We start from the raw sequence: 21,212 nt of genomic DNA, 5'->3' as shown, positions 1-21,212 counted from the left end.
CACATCCGGAACGCCGACATTTTTGGCGCAAAATAACGTCAAAAAATGACGCAACTTCCGGCGACACGTATGATGCCGGAAACGGAAAAGAATTTTTGCGCCAAAAAAGTCCGCGCCAAGAATGACGCAATAAAATGAAGCATTTTCAGCCCCCGTGAGCCTAACAGCCCACAGGGAAAAAGAGTCAAATTTTTGAAGGTAAGAAAAAATGAATAATTCAAATGCATTATCCCAAATATGAAACTGACTGTCTGAAAAATAAGGAAAGTTGAACATTCTGAGTCAAGGCAAATAAATGTTTGAATACATATATTTAGAACTTTATAAACAAAGTGCCCAACCATAGCTTAGAGTGTCACAGAAAATAAGATTTACTTACCCCAGGACACTCATCTACATGTTTGTAGAAAGCCAAACCAGTACTGAAACGAGAATCAGCAGAGGTAATGGTATATATAAGAGTATATCGTCGATCTGAAAAGGGAGGTAAGAGATGAATCTCTACGACCGATAACAGAGAACCTATGAAATAGACCCCGTAGAAGGAGATCACTGCATTCAAATAGGCAATACTCTCCTCACATCCCTCTGACATTCACTGCACGCTGAGAGGAAAACCGGGCTCCAACTTGCTGCGGAGCGCATATCAACGTAGAATCTAGCACAAACTTACTTCACCACCTCCATCGGAGGCAAAGTTCGTAAAACTGAATTGTGGGTGTGGTGAGGGGTGTATTTATAGGCATTTTAAGGTTTGGGAAACTTTGCCCCTCCTGGTAGGAATGTATATCCCATACGTCACTAGCTCATGGACTCTTGCTAATTACATGAAAGAAATTAGTTTTATAATCTGATTTTAATTTAGCTGCACTAGCATGCACTTGCAACACCAAGTAAGATATACATGTTGTAACTTAAATGTAGTATTTTGGCACACGTATACTTAGAAAATTACCCCTGTGTCACATATATGCCTCATTGTACTGCTTGCCATAACTCTGCTTTAAAAAAATAGAAACTGCTTTTAACTTACAGAATTAGATTTATTTATGTAAAAATAATATTAGTCTGGGTGCATATAGATGATAAAGCCCTGGATGAATAACAGTTGTTCCATTCACGTTAAGGTTCAGTAGCTGGATGTTCTGTAACATCTTTTAAGTGATTGTAAAAATGTTTGCCGAAACAATAGAAACAGCAAAATAAGAGCTATTAGTAGAGTCAAACACATTGGGAATACAAGCAACAAGTAGAGCAAGTTGCCACCAGTTTTCCATCGGCAGCTCTGAACAACAGACTCTGGAATGTCATTCACTGGCATATAACTGTGGGAGAATTGACAGTTCACCTCTTGAATATCAGGTACACGAATTTGAGTGATTTTACTAAGAATAACCCACCAACTCAGTTCACAGCAGTCAAATGGGTTGTCACTGAGGTATATAGTTTTAATGTTTTGTAGGAGCTGTTGGTAAGAACTATCCAGGGGAAGTGACGTCAAGCTATTTTTCCGGAGATCCAAGAAATGAAGAGCTAATTCCAACAAAGATGTAGGAAATGTAGTGAGTACATTTTCTGAAATGTCCAGGTATATCAAATTTCCAAATGCAGAAAAATCAACACTGACATTATATGGTAGACTGTTTCTGAGATAAAGAAATTGTAAAGTAGTAGCTATGTCCAGCAAAAAGTAGATGTCCCTCAGATGGTTATAAGAAAGATCCAGATATGTTATTGCTGTACCATGAAATGCTCTGCCAGTATCCAGTTCTATTCCACATCCAGAAAGGTGAAGATATCTGAGAGATGACAGATTCCTGATATCCACACAGTTGCTTTCACCAATATCTGCAACACTATGTGAATAAGAACACAAATTTATCTTGTTGTAGCTGAGATCAAGACTGTTTAAGCCATTCATGTTGTGGAAGATGTGCCTGGGGAGTTTCTGCAAAATGTTATTGCTGAGATTAAAGTACTTTAGACCCAAGTAGCTCTGGGAAGTGTTATCCACTTGTAGAGTGGACAGTTTGTTATTACTGAGGTCCAGCTCAATTATATCACTTGGGATATCTTTTTGAGTAAGGCTAAATGTTTCTAGACAGTTCCAGTTAAGTTTTAGGTATGCCAAGGAAGACATTTTAGCTAAAAAACCTTCTGGTAGATTATGGAATTGGTTCCTACTCATGTCAAGGTAATGTAAAGTGGAAAAATTACTGAGAATGACTTCGTCCCACAAGTTAACAGTAGTGATATTAATACTATTGTTTTCAATAACTAAAAAGCTTACAAGTGAAGAGTTGGCATCTGACAATTTGGCATAGAACCTCATTTCATTATCAGAGAGTAGCAGCAAATGTAGTTGATTGCGTCTAGGCAAGAGTGGAAAAAACAGCAGCTGGTTGTGAGAGATGTCAAGTCGCTCCAGGTGGAACTCTACATCAATTTCTTGAGCCTGGAACCATTCAATGTTGTTAAAGCTGAGATTGAGTGATTGGAGCTGTGTGAGACCAAAGTCTACAATACATGGCAAATGATTGTAGGCTAAATTTAGATTCCTCAGCTTCATCAGACCTTCAAATGTACCACCTTCAATCTCATAAATGTAGTTCCTTTGCAAGCTTAGCTCTTTCAGCTGACTGAGACCTTCAAAGATTGAACTGTCCAACCGCATAATAATATTATTGTCAAGGTAAAGGCTCTCCAGGGATGTAAGATTCCTTAGAATTAGGATCAACATATCCTCATTGAGATTATTTTGTGACAGGTCCAATTTCTTAAGAAATGGAGTAAACTTCAAGGCTGCTGAGAGCAAGTCATATTTGGTATGTATACTATTATCTTGTAATGATAGTGACTCAAGATGCACTGTGTTCTGAAAAGCATATGGATTCACAAATTTCAAACCATTGGATTGCAGATTTAGGCTTTTCAGGTCATGGTACTTAAAAACTGAATGTTCATCCAGACTCACAAGGTGATTAAAATCTAGAACAAGATCTTCAGTATCATTAGGAAGATCCTGAGGAACTGAAGATAACTGCATGTGGCTACAATCTGCATACCTGTAATACTAAAAGAAATAAGAGGTGTTACTATGCAAAATAAAGCAGAGAAATCAACCCTAAAAGATGAAATATATAACAGGATTAATATTAAAAATAAATAAATTAAGGGAATAAAGATTTTAGGAGTAAGTCATTTGGCTAGTACTGGATAAAAAATAAAACAGAAATTACATGTAAAATCAGTATATCAAATTACATGTGATTATAAATCTTTCAACTTATATATGAGCGATCACAGGCAGAGAACATAGATTTCTATAGAATTAGGGTCAGATTACAAGTGGAACACTAATTAGCACTTTCGCTAGAGCTCTCTGGGTAGCAAAACAGCTAAATGCCTTTTTAAGGGCAATGCCCAGTCAAATGCCCTTTTCATGACACTTTTAGAGTAGGTTTTGTTTTTTAGATGTTTTTTGTTTTTTGGGGTGGGTTGAGGGGCTGATGTTTTTTTAAGAAAAAGAGCTGGTTCACTTTAGGGCAATGTCCTACAAGAGGCCCTTTAAAGGGCTATTTGTAGTTTAGTGTTAGAATCTTTTTTTATTTTGTTTTTTTTTGGGGGGGGGTTTAGAATAGGCATAACTTTTTTTTATTTTTGGTAATTTGTTTGTTATTTTTTTTGTAATGGTAGATTTTATTTTTATAATGTTAGTTTTTTTTTTAAATAATGTTAGTTTTTTTATTTTGTGTAATGTTAGTTTTTTTTACAGTAATGTTAGGTTTTTTATTTTTCTGTAGTGTGTTTTTTTTACAGTAATGTTAGGTTTTTTATTTTTCTGTAGTGTGTTTTTTTTACAGTAATGTGTTTTTTTACAGTAATGGTATTTTTTTAAGCTAAGGTTAGATATTTTTTAATTTCTCATGTAAGTTTTTATTCTTTTAAAGGTAGTTATTTTTTTTGTAAAGGTACGGTTAGTCTATTTTTGAGTAACTTAGGGGGTGTTAGGATAGGGGGTTTAGATGTTAGTGTGTTACTTTGCAGTGGGGGTTGAGGGGCTGATGTTAGAAAGTAGTGTTTTCTTTTAAGAAAAAGATCTGGTTCACTTTAGGGCAATGTCCTACAAGAGGCCCTTTAAAGGGCTATTTGTAGTTTAGTGTTAGAATCTTTCTTTTATTTTTATTTTTTTGGGGGGGGTTTAGAATACGCTTAACTTTTTTTATTTTTGGTAATTTGTTTGTTATTTTTTTGTAATGGTAGATTTTATTTTCATAATGTTAGGTTTTTTTTTAAATAATGTTAGTTTTTTATTTTGTGTAATGTTAGTTTTTTACAGTAATGTTAGGTTTTTTATTTTTCTGTAATGTGTTTTTTTTTACGGTAATGTTGTGTGCTTTTTTACAGTAATTGTATTTATTTATTTTTTTTAAGCTAAGGTTAGATTTTTTTTAAAATTTCTCAAGTAAGTATTTATTCTTTTAAAGGTAGTTAGTTTTTTTTGTAAAGGTAGGGTTAGTCTATTTTGGGTTAACTTAGGGGGTGTTAGGTTAGGGGGTTTAGATGTTAGTGTGTTACTTTGCAGTGGGGGTGTGGCGGCTTAGTGCCGGGGTTAATGGTGTAGAAAGTTACTTTGCAATGTGAGGGTGGAGGTTTAGTGGTTAATAGTGTAAAGAGATAGTTTGCATTGTGGGGGGGGTGGTTTAGGGGTTTTAAGTGTACTTTAGTGTGACTGTTTCCTCCAGACAAACGCTGAAAGGTTGCGTATAAAAAGTGTGAACGGTAAATGCGATTGCATTTGCGCAATAGCACTTATTACCGCTCAACGATACCCATAGAAAATATGGGGAGTGTAAATTACTGCGAGAACGCTTAAATTAATTAGCGGTAACTTTAACAGCATGCCACTTAGAAATATGGATTTGAACAAAAAATCTCACAATCATGTTTACGCTCCTCACGCTAATGATAGTGCTCCACTCGTAATCTAGGCCTTAAAAGTTTATTTTTATTAAAAAAAAATGAAAAACTCAATAAAAGATAAATAATAAAAAATAAAAACATAACTAAAACAAATATGAATTAAAAGAACAAAATAAGGTTTGGTACATAGGTAGTTTATAGGTGTTAGTGTACTTTAGAGCACAGTAGTTAAGAGCTTTATGAACCGGCGTTAGCCCAGAAAGCTCTTAACTACTGACTTTTTTCTGCGGCTGGAGTTTTGTCGTTACATTTCTAACGCTCATTTCAGCCACGACTCTAAATACCGGAGTTAGAAAGATCCCATTGAAAAGATAGGATACGCAATTTACGTAAGGGGATCTGCGGTATGGAAAAGTCGCGGCTGAAAAGTGAGCGTTAGACCCTTTTTTGACTGACTCCAAATACCGGCGGTAGCCTAAAACCAGCGTTAGGAGCCTCTAACGCTGGTTTTCACGGCTACCGCCAAACTCCAAATCTAGGCCTCAGGGTTTATTTTATAGGTAAGTATTTTGTTTTATATAATTTATTTAATTGTGGTAATTTTATTTAGATTATTTTAAATTATATTTAAGTTAGGGGGGGTTAGGTTTAGACTTAGGTTTAGGGGTTAATACCTTTAATATAGTAGCGGCAACGTCGGGGTGGCAGATTAGGGGTTAATAAATGTAGGTAGGTGTCGGCGATGTTAGGTACGGCAGATTAGGGGTTAATAAAATGTAACTAGTGTTTGCGAGGCGGGAGTGCGGTGGTTTAGAGCTTAATATATTTATTAAAGTGGCGGCGATGTCCGGCCGGCAGATTAGGGATTAGAAACTTTATTTAAGTGTTTGCAATGTGGGGGGGGGCCTCGGTTTAGGGGTTAATAGGTAGTTTATGGGTGTTAGTGTACTTTTTAGCACTTTAGTTAAGAGTTTTATGCTATAACGTTAGCCCATAAAACTCTACTGACTTTTAAATGCGGTAGGAGTCTTGACAGGAGAGGGTCTACCGCTCACTTCTTCCAAGACTCGTAATACCGGCGTTATGCAAGTCCCATTGAAAAGATAGGGTACGCAATTTACGTAAGGGGATTTGCGATAAGCTCGAGTCGCGGAAGAAAAGTGAGCGGTACACCTGTACCTGCAAGACTCGTAATACCAGCGGGCGTTAAAAAGCAGCATTGGGACCTTTCAATGCTGCTTTTTAAGGCTAACGCAAGACTCGTAATCTCGCCGATTGTTTGTTAAAGGCCTGTTTTTTTTAGAGTGAATTGTATGGAGAAAATAGAGACTATGGCCTAGATTACGAGTGGAGCACTATCTTAACATGCGTCCATAAATGGGCAATATTGATATTAATATTGCGCTCCACTGGTAATCTAGCCCTATGAGTTTCTTTGCAAAAACATTTATATCTTCTTTTAAACTTTAATTCGTAACCCCGCTGCTTTGCTTCTTTGTATCTTTCTAAGTGACCCTTAAAGGGACAGTAAAGTCAAAACTAAACTTTCATGATTCAGATAGGGCATGCAATTTACACAACTTTCCAATTTACTTTTATCATCAAATTTGCTTTGTTCCCTTGGTAGTATTTTTGAAAAGCTAAACCTAGCTAGGCTCAAACTGATTTCTAAAACCGTTGAAAACCCTTTCTTAGCTCAAAGTATTTTGAAAGTTTTTCACAGTTAGACAGTGTTAGTTCATGTGTGTCATATAGATAACATTGTGCTCACTACCATGAAGTTATTTTGGAGTCTTCACTGATTGACTACACTGCATGTCTGTGAAAAGCACTTAGATAAAGAGGCTTGATGAGAAACAAGAGGGGCGCCTCATGTGTATATCAGTATACCAAAACAAAAGATATAGGAAAAAGCCAAATGGGTACTCACATTAGACCAAAGTACACATATGTACTCATAGATGCAGGCTGGTAACTCAAGGTGTACCGGCAAACCCTTAAATGCACAAAACAAGGCTGCTCTCCTCCTCACAGATAAATCCAGAGCTGAATTAAAACACAGAAAACAAGAGGGGCGCCTCATGTGCATATCAATATGCAGATCAGGTGATAATATATAGAGCCAAGTTTGTACTCAGATTTGATCCAAGTAAACTATTGTACTAGTAGGTGAAGGCTAGTAACTTGGGGTGTACCAGCTAACCCTCTCCAGATGTAGATAGGTTGAAGCAGAGGGATTCTTCTATCTTTGGCAATGGGTGGAAAGTCAGTTAAAGCAGTGAAAGCTGCTATACGTGAAGGTAAATCCAAGCTTGTATAAAACAAGTGAATTTATTAAAAACAAATTTTAAAAACATATAAACAAGCAATGGTTTGTGATGCAACGCGTTTCTCAGCCCCAGCATGGGTTGTTTCATCAGGCACAACAGTGCACACATTTTTGAACCACAGTCAAATGCTCATTCCAGTTTACAAGCTCAATAATGTATGCTCTGTCAAAAATGCCAATACTGTTTGTGACAATCACAACAGTACGAATGTAGCTTACAGTCAAATCTTAAAAATGAAATGTTATAAACCGCCATTTGTAGATGTTGTTGTCCTGAAGTGACTATAGAAGTATGGGAAACAATAAAAATGATGAATAAGAGCGCCTACGGACTAAAGTGTGACAGGAAATAATGTATCAAATTAGTTCATTTAATATATAAAAAAGGACATAAAAAGACATAAAAACAAATTGAAAAGAGAAGCGAATCCCACTGTTGGGATGGGTCAGTAATGGATAAATCTGATGACTAATCAGAAAGAAAATAAAAATAAAAAAGTGGTGTCACTGTAATATAGAAAGTGCATTAGTGATGAAATCTGCAAAAGAAATGGCGTTTCAATAGTGTCCAAAAAAGTATATATAGTGAATCCAAAAAACGTTGCCAAATTGAAAAATTGTGTACACATGTAAAGATATATATATAAAAAAAATAGGAAAAAAATATATCCGTGTGTGTCCTAGTGGTAACCTTTGATATCCTTGTGGCAAAGTCTGGCAGTCACCTAAAACAAATATACAGGTAAATCTGGTAAGCGTATCTCCATTTGGGATATATATACTGTATATATAAGGAAGATTTTGCACATATTTTGTTTGTATATTTCCACAAGGATATCAAGGGTTACCACTAGGACACACACGGATATACCTTTCCTATTTTTTCGATATATTTATTTACACGTGTACACAAGTTTTCAATTTGGCAAAGTTTTTTAGATTCACTATATATACTTTTTGGGACACTATTGAAAAACACCATTTCTTTTGAGAATTTCATCACTAATGGAATTTCTATATTACACTGACTCCCCTTTTTATTTTTATTTTATTTCTGATTAGTCATTGGATTTATCCGTTACCGACCCATCCCAACAGTGGGATTTGCTTCTATTTTCAACTTGTTTTTATGTCCTTTTTTATATATTAAATGTTCTAATTTGATACATTTTTTCCTGTCACACTTTAGCCTGTAGGCGCTTCTATTCATCATTTTTATTGTTTCCCTTTTCACACTGATCGCGTTAGGTGATCACGATTAGCGAGCTTGTGTGACTATATTTGGCGCTGTATTATTCCTTTTGACTATAGAAGTATGTCCATCTGCCAAGATACATTTGGCATTCATGTGGATACTGAGAGTTGAGTAAAAAAGTGGTTACATGAATAGAGCATTCCTGTAACCTTAAAGGGACAGTAAAGTCAAAATTAAACTTTCATGATTCAGACAGAGCATGCAATTTTAAACAACTTTCCAATTTACCTTGGTTATCAAATTTGTTTTCTTCTCTTGGTATCTTTTATTAAAGAGTAAAACTAGGTAGGCTCATATGAGCTTAGGAGTGTGCACGTGTCTTTAGTGTTTTATGGCAGCAGTGTTTTGCAACATTGTATAACAAAGCTACAAGTAATGTTGCAAAACACTGCTGCCACAGAGTACTACAGAGACGTGCACACTCCTGAGCTTTATGAGCCTACCTTGTTTTACTCTTCAATAAAAGATACCAAGAGAACAAAGTAAATTTGATAACAGAATACATTGGAAAGTTGTTTAAAAATTGCATGCTCTATCTGAATCATGAAAGTTTCATTTTGACTTTACTGTCCCTTTAAGATGTGTGAATGGGCTATTGTTTGTGTCTGTTTCGGGAGCTCTTCCAGTTTCTATTTCGAAAAGAGGTACTTATTACATAAAAAGTCCTTTTTGCAAGCTTTTCAGTTGAAAACATGCTTGCATTTGACAATATAGCAATTTGATCACTTGAGAAATACGGCTCCCAATTCTGCATGAAAGCAAAAATCGTTTTCTGTGGATATCGCTGGTAGATTGTGATTGAGGCTATAACGTATTACAACATTTTATTATACCAATATTTCTCACATATAACTACATATACCAAGGGGCAAACGTGTTAAACACATAGGGGGATATTTATCAAAGCCTCAAACGCAAATACGCTAAGTTATGCGCGCTATAGGGAATTTAACAAACGCAAAAAAAGTTGCGTTATTTCACCCCCCTATAGCACAGCCATTACAAGTTTTGAAACAGCCGGCTTGTGCGTGTGATATGGTTGCGTTGAGCTCCATACCGCACACAATTTAAGTGCTGTTTTGATGTGCTCGTGCATGCTTTCCCCATAGACATCAATAGGGAGGTGTCATAAAAAAACCTAACACCATGTGATCACGGAATGAAAAGCTCTTTAACACAGCCCCATTGATGTCTATGGGGGAAAAAAAGTAACGTTTAAAAATAACATAAACCCAACGTCTAAACACTCCTAATCTGCGACCCTCGACAGCGCTGACACCTACATAATGTTAATAACCCCTAATCTGCTGCTCTCGATATCGCCGCCACTATACTAAAGTTATTAACCCCTATTCCCCTCGCACCCCAACATCCCACACTATAATAAATCTATTAACCCCTATTCCGCCATTCACCGACATTGCCGCCACAAATAGTTATTAACCCCTAAACCTCTGGCCTTCCACATCACACCAATAAATAAACTTATTAACCTCTAAACCACCAACCCCCACATTGCAACAACCTAAATTAAACTATATTAACCCCTAAACCTAACCCTAACACCCCCTAACGTTAACATAATTAAAATAGAGCTAAATTAAAGTTACAATTATTAACTAAATAATACCTTACCTTACTTACCTGTGAAATAAAACCTAAGCTAGCTACAATATAACTAATAGTTATATTGTAGCTATCTTAGGTTTCATTTTTATTTCACAGGTAAGTTTGTATTTATTTTAACTAAGTAGACTAGTTAGTAAATAGTTATTAACTATGTACTAACTACCTAGTTAAAATAAATACAAACTTACCTGTGAAATAAAACCTAAGCTGCCTTACACTAAAACCTAACATTACAAAAAATAAAAAAACTACCATTACAAAAATAACAAACGAAATTATCCAAAACAATAAAAATTATTCCTATTCTAATACCCTTTAAAAAAAAATAAAAAAAACACCCTAAAATAAAAAACCCTAATCTATAATAAACCACCAAGGGCCCTTAAATGGACCTTTTGTTTGTAGGGTATTGCCCTAAAGATATCAGCTCTTTTTCTATAAAAGAAAACAAACCGTATACAAACAGTTTTTTGTAGGGCATTGCCCTAAGTTAAACAGCTCTTTTACCTGAAAAAAATTACAAAGACCCACTAACATTACAAACCACCACCCCCCCCAATCCCACAAATTAAAAAAAAAACTATTTAAAAAAACCTAATCTACCCATTGCCCTGAAAAGGGCATTTGTATGGGCATTGCCCTTAAAAGGAGATTTAGCTCTTTTATGAAAAGCCCAAACCCTAAACTAAAAAAAAAAAACACCCAAAAAAGTTTAAAAAATCCTACCACTAACCCCCAAAGATCCACTTTGGAAATTCAAATCAGCCAATAGGATTAGAGCTACTGAAATTCTATTGGCTATTTAAATCAGCCAAAAGAATTTCGGTACCTCTCCTCCTATTGGCTGATTTGAATTTCCAAAATTAAATCAGCCCATAGGAATGCAAGGGACGCCATTTTGAATCGCGTACCATGCATTGAAGATTCAGTATATGGCGGTGACCGTATGAAGAGTATGCTCCGCGCCGGATGTCTTCAGGATGGACCCACTCCGTGCCACCAGGATGAAGATAGAAGATGCCGTCTGGATGAAGATGGAGCCGTCTGGATGAAGATCCTTCAAACAGGACTTCAGCAACTGTAAGGGGATCTTTGGGGGTTAGTGTTAGGATTTTTAAACTTTTTTGGGTGTTTTTTTTTTTTAGTTTAGGGTTTGGGCTTTCGTAAAAGAGCTAAATGCCCTTTTAAGGGCAATGCCCATACAAATGCCCTTTTCGGGGCAATGGGTAGCTTAGGTTTTTGTTAGAGTTAGTTTTTTTTATTTTGGGGGGTTGGTTGGGTGGTGGGTTTTACTGTTGAGGGGGTCTTTGTATTTTTTTACAGGTAAAAGAGCTGTTTTACATAGGGCCATGCCCTACAAAAGGCCCTTTTAAGGGCTATTGTTAGTTTATTATAGACTAGGTTGGGTTTTTTTTTGGGAGGGCTTTTTTTTATAGGGCTATTAGATTAGGTGTAATTCTTTTTTATTTTTGATAATTTCATTTGTTTTTTTATAATTTAGTATTTTTTATTTTTTGTAATTAGATAGTTTGAAATTTTTATAGTGTTAGGATTTTTTTAATGTGTAATATAGTTTATTTTATTGATAGTTTAAGTTTGGTTTAATAATTATATTAGTTTAATTGTTAGTTTAAACTTAGTTTTTTTAATTTAACAGGAAAGTTTTAATTTAAGATAGGGAAATTTTAATTTTAATATAAAGTTAGGAGGGCGTTAGGTTTAGGGGTTACTAGTTTAAATTAGTTTATTCCGATGTGGGGGGCTTTCGGGTTAGGGGTTAATAGTTTAATTTAGTATATTTCGTTGTGGGGGCTTGCGGTTTAAGGGTTAATAGGTTTATTATAGTGGCGGCTGTGTCGGGGAGCGGCGGAATAGGGGTTAATAGATTTATTATAGTATGGGCAATGTTGGAGGGGGGAATAGGGGTTAATAACTTTAGTATAGTGGTGGTGATGTCGGGGAGCGGCGAAATAGGGGTTAATACATTTTATTAGTGGCAGCGATGTCGGGAGTGGAAGATTAGGGGTTAATAAATTTATTATAGTGTTTGCGATGCGGGAGGGCATCAGTTTAGGGGTTAATAGGTAGTTTATGGGTGTTTAGTGTACTTTGTAACACTTTAGTTATGAGTTTTATGTAACAGTTTTATAGCGTAAAACTCATAACTGCTGCTCTCAGATTGCGAAAAGGATCTTGTCGGTATAGGCTGTAATGCAAGCTTTTTAGCCTCACCGCAAAACTTGTAATGGCTGCACTATGAAAGTCCCATGAAAAAAATTAATTTTTACGAGTGCGGGACAGCTATACCGACAAGACTTATAATGGCTGCGGTCGTGTTTTATTGCTGAAATGACCATTTTTTCAGCCTTAAAAGATGAACGCACAACTCGTAATCTACCTGATTGTTAGAGAATAAACATTTACATAGGAACACTAATTCCAAAGTCCTACTTCCAAAAAGTGATACCAAAGAAAACAGAGGCACCACTTCAAAGGCAGTAAATTACAGTTCAAGATGTAATCCACGTTTTAGTGCCATGGTCAACTCTTAAAGAATAAAATATGAACTGTAACAACAAAGAAGAAAAGAAGGCGCTCCAATGGCACAATATCATAAGTAACAGGTCTCCTCGTACATAGGTCCCCTAGCAAAGGATACTCACAAAATGGTCGCACTTATTTAAAAGTGATAATCCACCTGTCTGGGATATCATGAGCTCCCAGCTAGCTCACCTCCAGCCACAAATGGATCCTAGACTGCAGCAGGTGCTTTGCCAGTACTGTGTCCCCCAGTGATCAGTATGATAATAAATCACCATATAGGACTCAAAATGTACTTAAAGGGATACTAAACCCAAATTTTTTATTTCATGATTCAGACACAGCATGTTAGTTTAAGCAACTTTCTAATTTACTGCTATTATCAATTTTTCTTCGTTCTCTTGTTATCTTTATTTATAAAAGCAGAAATGAAAGCTTTGGAGCCGGCCCACTTTTGGTTCAGACCCTGGATAGCACTTGCTGATTGGTGGGTACATTTAGCCACCAATCAACAAGTGCTACCCAGGTGCTGAATCTAAAATGGGCCGGCTTCTAAGCTTTTATATTCCTGCTTTTCAAATAAAGATACCAAGAGAATAAAGAACAATTGATAATAGAAGTAAATTAGAAATTTGCTTAAACTTGCATGCTGTATCCAAATCATGAAAGAAAAAAAATGAGGGTTTATTATCCCTTTAACAAATCTACCATTTGTGGCTGGAGGTGAGCTAGCTGGGGAGCTTGTGATATCCCAGATTTACATAGGAAGCTAGTTTGGAAATTACGCTAATGTAAATGTGAGCACAATTTAAATATTATTTCATTAACAGGAAGGTTTTGCAAATTGTAAGCTGTCTACATTTAGTAAGAGGGCACTTTAGAAATATAGTTATTCTACAAACAAATGGAAATATGATAGACCTCAAAGAATAACATGAAAATTAAAGAGATTTGTATTACAGGCCCCTCTGAAACTTCATAGAATAGGATACTGCAAGGTTCCCGAAACTATATATATATATATATATATATATATATATATATATATACAGTATATATCAGAACATTTTATAATAAATAGCTGGTGACGAAACATTAATCACTCTGTCTTTTACTTCTGTATTCTTATAGATGAGTTTCTGATGATATGGCCATTGTGTTTTTCTGCCTATCATTGGTATCTGTGCAATTGGTATTACAATGGAGCGTCACTGGTTTTGAAGGGAACAGAAAAGTCCAACCTAGATGTAAACAGGTGAGTCTACTCCTCCTTCCCTCTCTCTTCCCTCCACCTTTCCGTCCCTCTCTCTTCCCTCCGCCCCTCTCTCTTCCCTCCGCCCCTCTTTCTTCCCTCCGCCCCCTCTCTTCCCTCCACCGCTATCTCTTTCCTACTTCTCTCTCGCTGGGCCTGATGATCTAAACGTCTTCACTGTGGCGAGATGATCTAGTACGTCTCGTCAGTACCATGAGGTCCCTCAAAGACTTTTAAAAAGGTGTTGTTTTTTTCTTGAGAGTTGATTATCTTCTGGATGTGCGGAGACAACTACATTGCAAAATAATGCTACCCCCCATGATTTGTCAAGATTTTTATCTATGCTGGCAAGTTCTCTCTCTCTCTCTCTTTTCTCTCTCTCTCTCTCTCTCTCTCTCTCTCTCTCTCTCTCTCTCTCGTGCTTGTATTCAGTCTGTCTGTTTTTGCATGGTTCTTGTAGGTCACTGCCTACACAATATACAATATGGCTAACATATAGTTCACATTTTTCCCCCAGCCAGTTGGTAAAATTAAACTGTTAAAAAAGCAGTCAGATTTTTTTGTAGAACTTTTGCCAAACTACGGCCTAGATTTAGAGTTGGGCGGTAGCCGTGAAAACCAGCGTTAGAGGCTCCTAACGCTGGTTTTAGGCTACCTCCGGTATTTGGAGTCATTAAATAAAGGGTCTAACGCTCACTTTTCAGCCGCGACTTTTCCATACCGCAGATCCCCTTACGTAAATTGCGTATCCTATCTTTTCAATGGGATTTTTCTAACTCCGGTATTTAGAGTCGTGTCTGAAGTGAGCGTTAGAATTCTAACGACAAAACTCGAGCCGCAGAAAAAAGTCAGTAGTTAAGAGCTTTCTGGGCTAACGCCGGTTCATAAAGCTCTTAACTACTGTACTCTAAAGTAAACTAACACCCATAAACTACCTATGTACCCCTAAACCGAGGTCCCCCCACATCGCCGCCACTCAATTAAATTTTTTTAACCCCTAATCTGCTGACCGCCACCTACGTTACACTTATGAACCCCTAATCTGCCTGCCCCCGCTACGCTGACACCTATATTATATTTATTAACCCCTAATCTGCCCCCCACAACGTCGCCTCCACCTGCCTACACTTATTAACCCCTAATCTGCCGACCGGACCGCACCGCATATCATTATAAAGTTATTAACCCCTAATCCGCCTCACTAACCCTATAATAAATAGTATTAACCCCTAATCTGCCCTCCCTAACTTCAATTATTAACCCCTAATCTGCCGACCTGGAGCTCACCGCTATTCTAATAAATGTATTAACCCCTAAAGCTAAGTCTAACCCTAACACTAACACCCCCCTAAATTAAATTATAATTTTAACTACCTAACGAAATTAATTAACTCTTATTAAATAAATTATTCCTATTTAAAGCTAAATACTTACCTGTAAAAATAAATCCTAATATAGCTACAATATAAATTATAATTATATTATAGCTATTTTAGGATTAATATTTATTTTACAGGTAATCTTTGTATTTATTTTAACCAGGTACAATAAGCTATTAATAGTTAAGAACTATTTAATAGCTAAAATAGTTCAAATAATTACAAATTTACCTGTAAAATAAATCCTAACCTAAGTTACAATTAAACCTAACTCTACACTATCAATAAATTAATTAAATACAATACCTACAATTACCTACAATTAAAGCTAACACTACACTATCAATAAATTAATTAAATACAATACCTACAAATAACTACAATGAAATAAACTAACTAAAGTACAAAAAATAAAAAAGAACTAAGTTACAAAAAATAAAAAAATATTTACAAACATAAGAAAAATATTACAACAATTTTAAACTAATTACACCTACTCTAAGCCCCCTAATAAAATAACAAAGACCCCCAAAATAAAAAAATGCCCTACCCTATTCTAGATTACTAAAGTTCAAAGCTCTTTTACCTTACCAGCCCTGACCAGGGCCCTTTGCGGGGCATGCCCCAAGAAGTTCAGCTCTTTTGCCTGTAAAAAAAAACATACAATACCCCCCCCCCAACATTACAACCTACCACCCACATACCCCTAATCTAATCCAAACCCCCCTTAAATAAACCTAACACTAAGCCCCTGAAGATCTTCCTACCTTATCTTCACCAGGTTCACCGATCGATCCAGAAGAGCTCCTCCGATGTCCTGATCCAAGCCCAAGCGGGGGGCTGAAGAGGGTCCATGATCGGCTGAAGACTTCATCCAAAGCGGGGCAGAAGAGGTCTTCCATCCGATTGAAGTCTTCATCCAAGCGGGATCTTCTATCGTCATCAATCCGGAGCGGAGCGCCAGGATCCTGAAGACCTCCGACGTGGTACATCCATCTGGCCGACGACTGAACGACGAATTACAGGTTCCTTTAATGACGTCATCCAAGATGGCGTCCCTCGAATTTCCGATGGCTGATAGGATTCTATCAGCCAATCGGAATTAAGGTAGGAATATTCTGATTGGCTGATGGAATCAGCCAATCAGAAATCAAGTTCAATCCGATTGGCTGATCCAATCAGCCAATCAGATTGAGCTCGCATTATATTGGCTGTTCCGATCAGCCAATAGAATGCGAGCCTCAATCTGATTGGCTGATTGGATCAGCAATCGGATTGATCTTGATTCTGATTGGCTGATTCCATCATGCCAATCAGAATATTCCTACCTTAATTCCGATTAGCTGATAGAAATCTATCAGCCAATCGGAATTCGAGGGACGCCATCTTGGATGACGTCATTTAAAGGAACCGTCATTCGTCGTTCAGTCGTCGGCCAGGATGGATGTTCCGCGTCGGAGGTCTTCAGGATCCTGCCGCTCCGTTCCGGATGGATCACGATAGAAGATCCCGCTTGGATGAAGACTTCAATCGGAGGAAGACCTCTTCTGCCCCGCTTGGATGATGACTTCAGACGGATCATGGACTCTTCAGCCCCCCGCTTGGGCTTGGATCAGGACATCGGAGGAGCTCTTCTGGATCGATCGGTGAACCTGGTATGGTGAAGATAAGGTTGGAAGACCTTCAGCGGGCTTAGTGTTAGGTTTATTTAAGGGGGGTTTGGTTAGATTAGGGGGTATGTGGGTGGTGGGTTTTAATGTTGGGGGGCGGGGTATTGTATGTTTTATTTTACAGGCAAAAGAGCTGAACTTCTTGGGGCATGCCCCGCAAAGGGCCCTGTTCAGGGCTGGTAAGGTAAAAGAGCTTTGAACTTTAGTAATCTAGAATAGGGTAGGGCATTTTTTTATTTTGGGGGTCATTGTTATTTTATTAGGGGGCTTAGAGTAGGTGTAATTAGTTTAAAATTGTTGTAATATTTTTCTTATGTTTGTAAATATTTTTTTATTTTTTGTAACTTAGTTCTTTTTTATATTTTGTACTTTAGTTAGTTTATTTCATTGTAGTTATTTGTAGGTATTGTATTTAATTAATTTATTCATAGTGTAGTGTTAGGTTTAATTGTAGGTAATTGTAGGTATTTTATTTAATTAATTTATTGATAGTGTAGAGTTAGGTTTAATTGTAACTTAGGTTAGGATTTATTTTACAGGTAAATTTGTAATTATTTTAACTATTTTAGCTATTAAATAGTTCTTAACTATTTAATAGCTATTGTACCTGGGTTAAAATAAATACAAAGTTACCTGTAAAATAAATATTAATCCTAAAATAGCTATAATATAATTATAATTTATATTGTAGCTATATTAGGATTTATTTTTACAGGTAAGTATTTAGCTTTAAATAGGAATAATTTATTTAATAAGAGTTAATTAATTTCGTTAGATTACAATTATATTTAAATTTAGGGGGTGTTAGTGTTAGGGTTAGACTTAGCTTTAGGGGTTAATACATTTATTAGAATAGCGGTGAGCTCCAGTCGGCAGATTAGGGGTTAATGTTGAAGTTAGGTGTCGGCGATGTTAGGGAGGGCAGATTAGGGGTTAATACTATTTATTATAGGGTTAGTGATGGCGGATTAGGGGTTAATAACTTTATAATAATAGCGGTGCGGTCCACGCTCGGCAGAAGTAGGGGGTAATAAAGTGTAGGCAGGTGGAGGCGACGTTGAGGGGGGGCAGATTAGGGTTAATAAATATAATATAGGGGTCAGGCGCGGTGTTAGGGGCAGCAGATTAGGGGTACATAAGTATAACGTAGGTGGCGGTCAGCAGATTAGGGGTTAAAAAAATTTAATTGAGTGGCGGCGATGTGGGGGGACCTCGGTTTAGGGGTACATAGGTAGTTTATGGGTGTTAGTTTACTTTAGAGTACAGTAGTTAAGAGCTTTATGAACCGGCGTTAGCCCAGAAAGCTCTTAACTACTGACTTTTTTCTGCGGCTCGAGTTTTGTCGTTAGAATTCTAACGCTCACTTCAGACACGACTCTAAATACCGGAGTTAGAAAAATCCCATTGAAAAGATAGGATACGCAATTTACGTAAGGGGATCTGCGGTATGGAAAAGTCGCGGCTGAAAAGTGAGCGTTAGACCCTTTATTTAATGACTCCAAATACCGGAGGTAGCCTAAAACCAGCGTTAGGAGCCTCTAACGCTGGTTTTCACGGCTACCGCCCAACTCTAAATCTAGGCCGTAGTTTGGCAAAAGTTCTACAAAAAAATCTGACTGCTTTTTTAACAGTTTAATTTTACCAACTGGCTGGGGGAAAAATGTGAACTATATGTTAGCCATATTGTATATTGTGTAGGCAGTGACCTACAAGAACCATGCAAAAACAGACAGACTGAATACAAGCACGAGAGAGAGAGAGAGAGAGTGAGAGAAGAGAGAAGAGAGTGAGAGAAGAGAGAGAGAGAGAGAACTTGCAGCATAGATAAAAAATCTTGACAAATCTAGGGGGGGTAGCATTATTTTGCAATGTAGTTGTCTCCGCACATCCAGAAGATAATCAACTCTCAAGAAAAAAACAACACCTTTTTTAAAAGTCTTTGAGGGACCCTCATGGTACTGACGAGACGTACTAGATCATCTCGCCACAGTGAAGACGTTTAGATCATCAGGCCCAGCGAAGAGAGAAGTAGGAAAGAGATAGCGGAGGGAGGGAAGAGAGGGGAGCGGAGGGAAGAAAAGAGGGGCGGAGGGAAGAGAGAGGGGCGGAGGGAAGAGAGAGGGACGGATAAGGTGGAGGGAAGAGAGAGGGAAGGAGGAGTAGACTCACCTGTTTCATCTAGCGTTGGACTTTTCTGTTCCCTTCAAAACCAGTGACGCTCCATTGTAATACCAATTGCACAGATACCAATGATAGGCAGAAAAAACACAATGGGCCATATCATCAGAAACTCATCTATAAGAATACAGAAGTAAAAGAACAGGAGTGATTAATGTTTCGTCACCAGCTATTTATTATAAAATGTTCTGATATATACTGTATATATATATATATATATATATATATATATATATATATATAGTTTCGGGAACCTTGCAGTATCCTATTCTATGAAGTTTCAGAGGGGCCTGTAATACAAATCTCTTTAATTTTCATGTTATTCTTTGAGGGTCTATCATATTTCCAATTGATTGTAGAATAACTATATTTCTAAAGTGCCCTCTTACTAAATGTAGACAGCTTACAATTTGCAAAACCTTCCTGTTAATGAAATAATATTTAAATTGTGCTCACATTACATTAGCGTAATTTCCAAACTAGCTTCCCTATGTAAATCTGGGATACTCACAAGCTCCCCAGCTAGCTCTCACCTCCAGCCACAAATGGTAGATTTGTTAAAGGGATAATAAACCCTCATTTTTTTTCTTTCATGATTTGGATACAGCATGCAAGTTTAAGCAAATTTCTAATTTACTTCTATTATCAATTGTTCTTTATTCTCTTGGTATCTTTATTTGAAAAGCAGGAATATATAAGCTTAGAAGACCGGCCCATTTTAGATTCAGCACCTTGGGTATGTCACTTGTTGATTGGTGGCTAATGTACCCCACCAATCAGCAAGTGCTATCCAGGGTCTGAACCAAAAGTGGCCGGCTCCAAAGCTTTCATTTCTGCTTTTATAAATAAAGATACCAAGAGAACGAAGAAAAAATTGATAATAGCAGTAATTAGAAAGTTGCTTAAACTAACATGCTGTGTCTGAATCATGAAATTAAAAAATTTGGGTTTTAGTATCCCTTTAAGTACATTTTGAGTCCTATATGGTGATTTATTATCATACTGATCACTGGGGGACACAGTACTGGCAAAGCACCTGCTGCAGTCTAGGATCCATTTGTGGCTGGAGGTGAGCTAGCTGGGAGCTCATGATATCCCAGACAGGTGGATTATCACTTTTAAATAAGTGCGACCATTTTGTGAGTATCCTTTGCTAGGGGGACCTATGTACGAGGAGACCTGTTACTTATGATATTGTGCCATTGGAGCGCCTTCTTTTCTTCTTTGTTGTTACAGTTCATATTTTATTCTTTAAGAGTTGACCATGGCACTAAAACGTGGATTACATCTTGAACTGTAATTTACTGCCTTTGAAGTGGTGCCTCTGTTTTCTTTGGTATCACTTTTTGGAAGTAGGACTTTGGAATTAGTGTTCCTATGTAAATGTTGTATTCTCTAACAATCAGGTAGATTACGAGTTGTGCGTTCATCTTTTAAGGCTGAAAAAATGGTCATTTCAGCAATAAAACACGACCGCAGCCATTATAAGTCTTGTCGGTATAGCTGTCCCGCACTCGTAAAAATTAATTTTTTTCATGGGACTTTCATAGTGCAGCCATTACAAGTTTTGCGGTGAGGCTAAAAAGCTTGCATTACAGCCTATACCGACAAGATCCTTTTCGCAATCTGAGAGCAGCAGTTATGAGTTTTACGCTATAAAACTGTTACATAAAACTCATAACTAAAGTGTTACAAAGTACACTAAACACCCATAAACTACCTATTAACCCCTAAACTGATGCCCTCCCGCATCGCAAACACTATAATAAATTTATTAACCCCTAATCTTCCACTCCCGACATCGCTGCCACTAATAAAATGTATTAACCCCTATTTCGCCGCTCCCCGACATCACCACCACTATACTAAAGTTATTAACCCCTATTCCCCCGCACTCCAACATTGCCCATACTATAATAAATCTATTAACCCCTATTCCGCCGCTCCCCGACACAGCCGCCACTATAATAAACCTATTAACCCCTTAAACCGCAAGCCCCCTCAACGAATATACTAAATTAAACTATTTAACCCCTAACCCGAAAGCCCCCCACAT

At 37.1% G+C, this 21,212-nt stretch overlaps 1 protein-coding gene across 1 annotated transcript; it reads right to left on the bottom strand.

Moving 5' to 3' along the window:
- Positions 1–1,022: 1,022 nt before the first annotated feature.
- NRROS (negative regulator of reactive oxygen species) lies at positions 1,023–19,156 on the bottom strand. The gene is made up of 2 exons (XM_053711430.1): positions 19,148–19,156; positions 1,023–3,073 (listed from the first exon to the last, which is right to left on the bottom strand). The coding sequence occupies exons 1-2, from the start codon at positions 19,154–19,156 to the stop codon at positions 1,130–1,132; spliced, it is 1,953 nt and encodes a 650-aa protein (XP_053567405.1). The 3' UTR covers positions 1,023–1,129.
- Between the last annotated feature and the right edge of the window lie 2,056 nt (positions 19,157–21,212).

Source organism: Bombina bombina, chromosome 4 (genome assembly GCF_027579735.1).
Source record: "Bombina bombina isolate aBomBom1 chromosome 4, aBomBom1.pri, whole genome shotgun sequence".
Classification (NCBI taxonomy): domain Eukaryota; kingdom Metazoa; phylum Chordata; class Amphibia; order Anura; family Bombinatoridae; genus Bombina; species Bombina bombina.
The sequence above is the reverse complement of the archived record's forward strand: the minus strand, read 5'-3'. Positions and strand labels throughout refer to the sequence as shown.